This window comes from Poecilia mexicana, unplaced genomic scaffold (assembly GCF_051168715.1).
Source record: "Poecilia mexicana isolate PSO_F unplaced genomic scaffold, ASM5116871v1 scaffold_13, whole genome shotgun sequence".
NCBI lineage: Eukaryota > Metazoa > Chordata > Actinopteri > Cyprinodontiformes > Poeciliidae > Poecilia > Poecilia mexicana.
This window is the reverse complement of record NW_028263382.1, coordinates 19,283,657-19,293,999: the sequence shown is the minus strand read 5'-3', so window position 1 is coordinate 19,293,999 and position 10,343 is coordinate 19,283,657. Positions and strand designations below refer to the sequence as shown.

At 42.9% G+C, this 10,343-nt stretch overlaps 1 protein-coding gene across 1 annotated transcript; it reads right to left on the bottom strand.

Annotated features, from left to right (window-relative positions):
- Positions 1-59: 59 nt before the first annotated feature.
- On the bottom strand, positions 60-9,423 carry rps6kb1b (ribosomal protein S6 kinase B1b). The gene is made up of 15 exons (XM_015005127.2): positions 9,237-9,423; positions 8,284-8,327; positions 8,088-8,208; positions 7,857-7,925; positions 6,321-6,468; positions 5,818-5,875; positions 4,760-4,860; positions 3,903-3,993; positions 3,709-3,799; positions 3,511-3,618; positions 3,368-3,430; positions 3,181-3,258; positions 2,878-2,985; positions 1,267-1,379; positions 60-1,177 (listed from the first exon to the last, which is right to left on the bottom strand). The coding sequence occupies exons 1-15, from the start codon at positions 9,303-9,305 to the stop codon at positions 943-945; spliced, it is 1,497 nt and encodes a 498-aa protein (XP_014860613.1). The 5' UTR covers positions 9,306-9,423; the 3' UTR covers positions 60-942.
- Positions 9,424-10,343: the final 920 nt, after the last annotated feature.

Sequence of the window (10,343 nt, the reverse complement as noted above, 5' to 3'; positions counted from 1 at the left end):
GGTTTGCGTCTCTTTTTCTGTGACTGTTGGAGGGAAAACAAACAGACATGATGCGCATGTTTTCTTTACAGTTTATTCAGAATTTCTTTTTGCGTCTCAAGAGTTGTAAAATTGTTTTTCCTGAACAAGTTAATGCTGAGGCAGGAGGCTGTGGCTGCGTCTCCGGGTCTTTGGAGCTCTGAACCTTCACAGAGCTGCAGATGGTGAGACCAGATCAACTGGTTCTGGAGCTCCGGACGCCCTGAGCGTCTCCGAGCGGCCTGAAGGAGAGCCGGAGGTGGTGTTACGCAATCAGCACAGAGACCAGCTATACGTTGCCGTTGATAAGGAGCTGAATTATAAGAGTGATAACTCAAGTATGGAGTCCACATGATGTCATTTCACAACACAACTGCTTAAAGAATTGATAGTTTTTGGGTTTTTTATTTAATGGAGGCTCTATAAGTTGATGCACAGCACAGAAAATGGATCCACTTGGTAAGACTTCGTAAAACAAAGCAAAACCTTTCGTTTATAGAGCCTCTTTTTTGTCTGATCGTCACAATCCACTTGTTTTTTTTTTTTATATTAATCCTAATTCAGATCATAATCCAGAACCAGGAAGCATGTCAGCAATCCATCCAGTAGAGCTTACTGGCATCGACTAACAGAGATCAAAGCACTTTGGATATCTTAAAGTCCAGCAGACTGACTGCGTCTCACCTCCAACCATACCATAGTGTGAGAAATGATCGACGTCGATGGGGCGACGGCGTCACCTTCAGCACTGAACTGTAGTCTGCCGGAGTGCCGGCCCCAAGCGCACACTCCAGGTCGTGACAGTACATGTGGTGTGCAGATGTGCAAGAAGTTTGGATTCTCTTTGTCTCTAGCATCCGTTCCTGTTTCTTTGCCTTTAAAAAAATATCACCAAACCAGAGGGAGAAGAGATGAAGTCAGGGGTCATAGGTTCATACGTAGATGCTCGGGCCGTTTGGCCACGACGGGGTAGGCTTGCTGCTTCATCTGGGCGAGGTTGACCCCCGCAGGCTGTCGGATGGGGAGCGGAGCCGAGGCCTCGGCGCTACTAGTGATGTCCATCTGCTCTGCGGTGGACAGATCCATGGGCTGCTCCAGAGGAGACGGGAGGACGCTCTGTCCCACGCCGGGGATGAGGGGACTGCGAGACCAGCCCGGGCTGAGAAGGAAGTAAGAGACTACAGGTTAGAGGCTGCAGGTTAACGAGTCATGCAAATAATCAGAGCTGCTGCAAACCAGCCGACAAACCTGAGAAGAGTCCTTGGGCTGTCCATAATGCGCCGAGGGGAGCGGATCTTTGGCTCGAAGGAAAACTTCTCCTTGATGTTTTCCAGAACTGATGGCGCAACGTACGTAAAACCCTGGGAAAACCACGGAGGAAGGAAACGAGGAACGAGCCTTTTAATTATGGAGATTTTCTTTTTTTTTTTTGCACAACTTTCTGCAAACTTCCATACTTTTCTGGGCTCTTATTGTGACATTTCTAGGTTTAATTTGAACCCAATTATACAGCACAAACATACGGAAAGCGTCAACAACCTCACACATCATTTGTCTTTTATGGTCATTTTTTGTTACATTTACCTGCTGAGCAACAATCCTGTTTGCAGAATGCCTCGCAATCAACTTTCCACACATTGCAACATCCCAACCACACACTTCAGATGCATCCCATTGGGAAGACAAACACAACAGAGCGCATAAACGTGAAGGGAAATCACAGAAGGTTTGCAAATTGTTACCAATAAAAATCCACGAAGCATTTCATTTATTTATTTATTTATTTTTTTATTTATCTCCTTTCACTGCAGTTACACCTGCAAGTGATTTGGATAATTTCTCTTCTAGCTGTTTACGTTTATGGATGCTAAAATGTTTATTAGCATTTAGCAGTTGGATTAGGTGAAAGGAATCTGAACATCAATTTTTTAAATTGATTTTCAGGTGAATTTATCTCTGGACTTTGACTGGGTCATTTTAACACATGGAAATGTTTTTAGTTTTTTAGACGGGTCATTGTTCCAAAATTCCAATCAACTTCAAGAGGGTTCTGATAATGACCCAGACTAGAGCTTGAGATCCCTAATGTAGCTCTGAGCTGATCTTCAGAGACATGTTCCTGCTGGAAGCCAAAGCTCTGCTCCGATCTCAAATCTTGTGCGGCTTTGAACATGTTTTCTTCCAGGATCATTCTGTATTTAGCTCCATCCATCTCCTTGCCAATCCTAATCCACTGTCCTGTCCCACGAAATAATCCACAAGCTGTCACAACTTTCTCAGAACGGCGAGTGTTGCTGGTATCCTCTTAGTACGACAGCATCGCCACATGATGGTGTGTTCAAGGTGACGCACATCGCTGCCGCTTTGCACACACACACACACACGCAGGCGTTAAATGTTTTGCATTTGGATCGATTTCGAACTGACTGGTAGTTGTAATATTGACAGACTTCCTCCTGAGCTTTAGTTGAGCTGTTTGGTAGGTTTGCAGCTCTGCCAGACTCTTTCCATTTTGTCATTGGTTGTTTGAGCAGTACTGAATCAGATATTTTTCATTTGGTTACCACTTAGCAACTAGGGCTGCACTGGATTTTATTTAAGAGTATCGCGGCGCAGGGGCCTGACTACATTTACCTGTCACACTTTTTACATTTTTTTGTATATATTCATCAACAAAACATCTTAAATCCTTTTCTTTCTATCCAGTGAATACAAGTGCAAAACAATTGGAGTTTATGACTCGAATGTGACAAATTGTGGAAGACTTCCATTGGAATAAGTAAAGTGGGATCACTGCATCTCTAATAATTCAGATTAAACTTGCTCCTAAACAAGGCAGAAGTGAAGTAAAGTTATTACCAGGAAGGCTTGATTTGCGCTCTCGCTGAGGGTGGAGTCGTCAGGGCTGTCCACCGGAGTCTGGCTGGTGAACTTCGAGTCGAACTGACTCACGTCATCCGCTGATTGCTGGCCAGACCAGAGAGGAAACACGGGTTTGGGATTACGGCAACATGAGAGGTTTCAGCCAAAGCAAGCAGGAGATGATCCGACACAGCAGAAGGCTTGAACCTTAGCCTCTAGCGTAGCGTTATTTAGGCACATTAGCAAAACACCCCACCAAATAGTAAAAGGTAATGAATGTCTGTTTATGGTTTTACTTACAAGGACAGGTTTGAAGGGAGGCTCCACTTTCCGGGCCAGCAGATCTTCCCAGTTGATGTGTCGAAAGAAAGGATGAGCCTATTGAACACACACACAAAAAAAAATTATAATTTAAACAAGTTGGTCGCAAATCTCATAACAACCGGCTGAAGTTTGAGAATATTCTTTTTGCATCTGTTGCTCTCACCTGCACCTCTGTGGCGTCTCCTGGTCCGGCTCCGAGCCGTGACGAAGCGTTTCTCTTCAGCAGCTGTTCAGGCAGCGGTCAAATGTTAAGAGAAAAGCAGCAGGGCAAATAATCGTCTTCAGGCAGACGCAGGAGACCGTTACCCGCTTCAGGAGATCCCTTGCTTCCTGCGTGAGGTAGGGTGGCAGGCTCAGCTTACACTTCAGGATTTTATCAATGGTCTTCTTCCGGTTCTCACCTGTGAAGGGGGGCTACAATTAGAGAGGAAAGACCAGGGTTATTAACGCAATACCTATGCTTATTCACAACAGTAATAACGAAACTGGGCGCGTTCCACTGACCGCTCCTGTGAGCATGTCGTACATCAGAGCGCCCAGACTCCACCAGTCCACCGCTCTGTTGTGGCCGCTCCTCATCAAGATCTCTGGAGCCCTGAAGCACAGAGAGCCCCACAGCGTCCGAGGCCGTTAGCGATGAAGAGCGCAACCGGGTCAGAGGTCCCAGAAAAAACAACAACAAAAAAAAAAACACCTACATGTATTCGATGGTTCCACAGAAAGTGTGAGTAACCGTCCCGTCATGAATGGATTCTTTACAAAGACCGAAGTCGGTCAGTTTTACGTGACCTGGAGGAAAATCAAGAAATAGTTAGATACCAACATTTACGTGAATTAATTACACCTGCTGGGAGCTCAGCACTAAATAAAACTTTGATTTGAAAAGTATTCACGCCCCTTGAACTTTGCCACGTTGTGTCAAGTTTTAATTTTTTAAATTACTAAAAGCTAAATATTAGTCAAAGAGAGACATGGTTTCCATATTCTTTTTAATGAATAAAATATGAAGACTGCATTTCTATTCGATGCAAGAGAATGAATACTTTGTAAAACAATTAAAGCTGCAGATGTTTGGGGGTTTAAAGCATCTAAGAGAATTGTAGCTTTTTAGAATAGTTCAGAAGATGGGCTAGATTTGATGGAGAGCATTTCAAGCAAATATTTATTACTCGACTCAGAAGTTTTATTAAATTTAGGGCTGGACTTTGACTGGGTCAGTGGTTCTTAACCCAGGTCCTGCAGGTCTTAGATGCAGCCCTGCTCCGGCACACCTGATTCAAATGATCCCATCCAATGCTGCAGAAGACTGTTGATTACTCATTAATTTAAGTCAGGTGTGTGGCAACTGGGGAAAATGGTTTTTAATTTAAAACTAAACCAAAATGTTTGATCACTAAAACACAAATATGGTGCTGGTCTGTCACTTAAAATCCTGATAAAACAAATTGAAGACAGTAGTTGTCGTGTTAATAATAATTTAAAAAAAAAAAGAAATCAAGAAGCACGAATATTTCAAAAGGCTCTAAATGTTACGCATCATCCGGGACGGACTAACCTTGGCTGTTGAGCATGATGTTCTCGGGCTTCAGGTCTCGGTATATGATGCCTTTTTGGTGCAGGTGACCCAGAGCCATGGAGATCTCTGCGAGGTAAAAACTACAAGCAACAAAAGACTAAATCAACGCTAATAATATCACACCAAACGTCACACCAATGTGACATTAAAGCAAGAAGGACTGTTGCATGTTTTCACGTCTAAAAACAGTTCTGAATTTATAATAAATTGTTTCAAACTAAATATCAGGCGTTATTGGCAGCCACAGTGTTAAAACTCGCCACAGGGGCAACACTTTGGTCGATGCAGTTCGGTTCGCCAGACAGTAATCTGTGTATAGAGCCAGTCCGAGCCGCACCGCTCGGTGGAAACGAGGCATCGGCCTCCTCTTTTCTCCAGACTGGAGCGTACAGAGAGAACGATCTTTGACCAGTTATCTTTGCACAATCTCTGCAGCTCATCCAGAGTCCAGTGTCCCCCCTTATGCTCCAGCTCACCTCACGTTCTCTATCAGCTTCCGGTCTGAAACATTATATCGTCTTAGAGGAAAGTTAACTTTGTTCCTGCTGAATCATTTCCTACTTGGCCATCGTAATCAGTTTGAAAGACTACAATGTCTTGGAGTTGGCCAACTTCATCACAAATCCTCTGCTATATTCCCCAACAGCAGACATATGAGGGTTCTTAACATAATTCTGTTTTGTTTCACATGAAATCCAGCTGGAGTTTTTGTTGCTGAGGAGCTGAATCTTATTCTGACCAGTTCTGATCAGCAGCACCAAAGATGCTTTTTCCTGACGCATCAAAAACAACCACTGAATTATTACAGAACATTGAATAGATGTACTCAAATTTATTTGACTAAAATGTTCCCATAAGAGGCTATCACTGCAAGTTGGATTAACACTTCTACATGACAACTTGCTTGGACAAGTAAGAATCTTCAAAAGCGACTTCCTGTCACATGATGCAAAACAGAAGAACGGGGAAAAAATAAAATAAAATCAATAATAATGTCAGCAGTTAATGACTGAAATCTGATGCCAAACAATCCTCACCAGGCTGTGTCTTCCATGAAGATGCCCTCTCTCTCCAGCTGCATGAAGAGCTCTCCTCCTGCACAGCAGAACAACATCTTAACAAAATAAGCAACGTGCAAGTTCTCAGGACGGTCCAAAAAGGTAAAATGTTTCGAAAACAACAACAAAAATAAATCATCAGCCTATGAGCTTGCAAGTGCATCTTCCTCTATGAAACGCATTATTAATTCATGCTGCATTAATCTGCCACTTAAAGAGACGGTGTAAGATTGCTGCCCAGGAACAATATGTACTCCGAGTACTTCTGTTGCTTTATATTTTCTCTGTTTACGCTGAAGCTGAAAATAAAATGGTTGCAAGCAAGTGATGTCACAGAAACATTATTAATGCATGTATACAAACTTAGGCTCATTTACAAGAATAAAATGTTATAGACTATATGTTTAAAGACAAAAATAGCAGGTCCGGTGTGTTGCGTTTTTTTTTTTTTTTTGTTTTGTTTTGTTTTTAGTGTTACAGACCACTGAGGTACTCCAGGATGAGATAGAGCTTCCCTCCCGTCTGGAAGGCGTAGATGAGATCAACGATGAAGGGATGCTTCACTTCCTCCAGGATGTTCCTCTCTGCCTTGGTATGAGCCGTGTCCTTAGCGTTACGTACAATCATAGCCTGGAGGCCGGAAGCACAGGGAAATAAAATCAGACAAAAAAAGAATATATATATATGAACGATATAAAGAAATGTGAGATGATACGCACACACACACTGCAGCATGGCCACTGGATAATTTCGACAGCTAAAACTGTCTCCTCTTCTGTGTTAGTGCCTTCCGTCCGCATGCTAAGTTTTATTTTGCATGTGCAGATTTTTTATTTTTTTATATTTGGCAAAGTGATCATTATAAAAACTCCCCTCCGTTAATGCAGAAATTGCTGCAAGCGATAACGTCCTGTTTGCACAAGCTTGTAATTTCCCTCTGTGGAGTTCTACCACCTTTTGCCATTGTTCCTCTGGTTGTTTTAATTACATTTTAAATGTGAGTTAAAGAATTATCAAAGAAACTATGACAGGACAGCAAAGGTATCACAGCAGTTTTGATTAGACTGAGGTTGACTTTTCAAAAAATAAAAAATAAAAAAAAGTTGTGAAGCTGTGGCCTGAGCCAGGAATCATCTTTTAAATGCCTCCTGGCTCAGACACCCCAGAGTGGCTCCTTACCAGGCCTCTGCAGCCTTTTCTTTGAAGATGTGCAAGTGCAGAGTGTCCTGATTTTTCATCTGTCGACAGCCTCTGCTCTCTGCCGCTCTCCTCACTTCTGTTTACTAAACACTTCTGTCTGACAGCCAACGAGCTGCCTGTCAACAGCTCTGTCGTCTCTGCAGCGAGCGTTCAGAGCTGTGGTGGCAGGGACATTAGGGTGGATGCTCTTATTCCAAATTTTCAGCCAAATTCACAAAATACGCACACCCAGAGGGCAATGGATTAAAGTTCTTATGTTTTACTACACAGCGACATTATAAGCAACACAAAACTGGCGGAAAACTAAGAAAAACATTATGAAGCTCAGTTGAGAAGCTTCACTTCCGCTATAAACTCAAGTGTTTGTGGCTGGGGATTTTTTGGACAAGTCTGGACAGACTTAAAATTTCATACGCTTCCACGTTTGTGAGCCTCCATCAGATCTTTACCGAAAATGCCATTTATGCTTTCCACTGTTAAGTTTTGCCACCAAAACTCCCCCCCCCCCGAGCGTAATGTAGCAGCTCTTTAATGTGTCACCGAGGTCGTGCAAGGCAATCCCTCCGACATGAAGCTGGACCTAATGGGCTCGAGCGGAGCGTTTAAAGAGCCGAGGCTGCAGCAGAGCAGCTGGCAGTCTACCAACTAGCAGTGAAATCTTACCCCACCACTGACTTCAGCAGCAGCCCATATGTGCAGACAGAAGCAATATAATGTTAATTTATAAAGCAAACAGCGTGATTACATAACCAAAACTGCATCTGCGCTTTTGGTGAAATACAACTCAGAGGCAGACTGCAAAAGAAAAAATTTTATACCTTTTTTAAAACTTTCATGGCAAATATTTTGCCGGCTGCAGCTCCGACAACTTTCCGAACTTGGAAAACCTGCGGAGCAAGGAAAAAAAAAAAATGTAGAAAGAATTAAGTGTTCGGAATAGTCACACAGGCAGTTTGGGGGAAAAACATGGGTCAGCATAACATTACAGAGGCAAAATAATTCACCACACACGCCGCTCAGACAAACGGCATGTTCACTGGACTCCATACCTTTCCATAGCCGCCTTTTCCGAGCACCCGCAGCAGCTCGAAGCACTCTGGTCTGATGTTCTCCGTCCCCTGATTGACGTTGTCCTCGGAGATCTCAATCTTCTCGCAGTCGTCCATATTGCTGCAGAGACAAATGTAAATAATTAGGCTTCTCTTTTGGACCATTTTAAAAGTGGTGACATAACTGAATACTTACAACTCAAACCCACTGCACTGATCCATGATGTCAATGTTTTGAGTCTGTAAGGAAGAGCAGAACACTGATGAGTAAAGGAGACTTTAAATTTATGTTATTTTCTGTGCTATAAAATCATTTGGGCATTTTAAAACTTTCTTTGAAGTTTGGCTCTATGCCTGTGAAGTAGTTATATTTATGCACCATAACAGGCACTTTAAGAAAAAAAAAAAATAAAGATTTTTTTTTCCCTATGTGAAGCAAAAAAAGCTGCCATACCATATTCTTCATATCTATATTTTAAATGTTTAATATTGACTGATTCTGATTATTTTCCTCATAGAGAATCACATAAACATGAGCTGCTGTGAGACAGTACGTACTAGGTTAGCAATCATAATGCTGAACTTTAGCCTTATTTTCATCTCAATGAAAAATAAACATGTCATTCAACAACTTTTTTACAATCATGTCGCACTTTTTGGGTTAGACGGCTGGACAAGACATGACTGACAATTTAAATAGAGATCAATTTGTGCTCTAAAACTCTGCAATAGCCGTTTTCATATCCCTGTATAAAGACAAGCTACTGGGCAGGCAGTCCTCAGCCCACACAGCCCCACTCTGTCACATTTTGCCAAAATAAACTGTTGCACACGGAGCCACATTTATCACTGCTGCACCTTTGGCCAAGTAAGGATGTTTTGCACAACCCGTGCGTGACAGCGACGCTGACAGCTCCAACAACGCATAAAAGTCACTCCTGAACCGGGCTGTAGAGCCATAAAAAACGAAAGGCGCTTGTTTTGTTGTGTTTGCGGTCATGCTAATAGTAACAAACAGTTTGTGAGGCCCTGACAGCCCCGGCTGCTGCAGCCTGCAGGCCTGCCGTGGCTGCTGGCAGACGACCAGGCTAACGCAGCTAGCTACGGTACGGCGGGGAGTTTCTCCTCTGACAGCCTCTGCTAAAGCACCTCATCGTTCTCGTCGTCGGAGACATTTTCCTCCGGCTGGTCCAGATCGATGTCAAACACTCCGGCCATGGCGGCGAGTCGCTCGGGTTGCTGTGTCACAGACCGCAGGTACAGCAGGCGTCCCCCACCTCATGGACAAACACGCACGGCCGCCATAACCGGCTACTACACCGAGCAGGCGCATTGCGACGCTCCACAAGGGGGCGGGAACGTGTTGTCTCATATACAAAGGCACCACTGCACTCAATACTAGTACATCTCCAAACACTTGAAGGTTGCGTAAAAGGGAAATATTTATTACCAGTAATCTCAGAAAATAAAACTCTTATATTATAGAATTATCACATGGGGTTTCTTACAGAAAACTTGCTAAGCCCGGTGCTTGGGGCGCTAGGGCTGTCATTCATCTGGCTGGCATGAGTTAAAATGGTTAAAGTAGACAGGAAATTTGAAAATATCACTTGATAGTTATGCATTATTGAAAGACTGTAAGATTAATACCTAAATACCAACTATAAAGTCTTTAAAAAAGGGAATGACAAAAAAAAAAACCTAAAATAAATAAACAATGCCAAGCCTGGTGGGGATCACAAGTAAAGCCTGGTGGCCCGCCAGGCTTATAATACACTGGGGGGAACCCTGATCACACATAGAGCGGCATGTTCTAAGCTTTTGTTTCTTGTAATTTTGGTGATTGTGGCTTTACAAATAATGAAAACTAAAAATCCAGTGTCTCAAAATTAGAATACTGTGAAAAACGTTATTGATGGAAACTCATGGTGTCACACCTTTATCCACTAATTAAGTCAAAACAACTGAGGTTGAATGTTTCCTGATACTAGATGGTCTTTCACTCTGTGTTAGTAGACAGTAGACAATCAGTCTGACTGGATAGACATTCAGAAGAGAGTCATTGATGCTCTTCACAAGAAGGGTAAGCCACAAAAAGTCATTGCTGAAGAATCTGGTTGTTCACAGAGTTCTGTATCCAAACATATTAAAATAAAATTGAGTGGAAGGAAGAAGTGTAGGAAAACGTGCACTAGCAACAGGGAGAACCACAGCCTTGAGAGGAGATTCATCTGTGTGTCCATTCCAGGCGCTCTG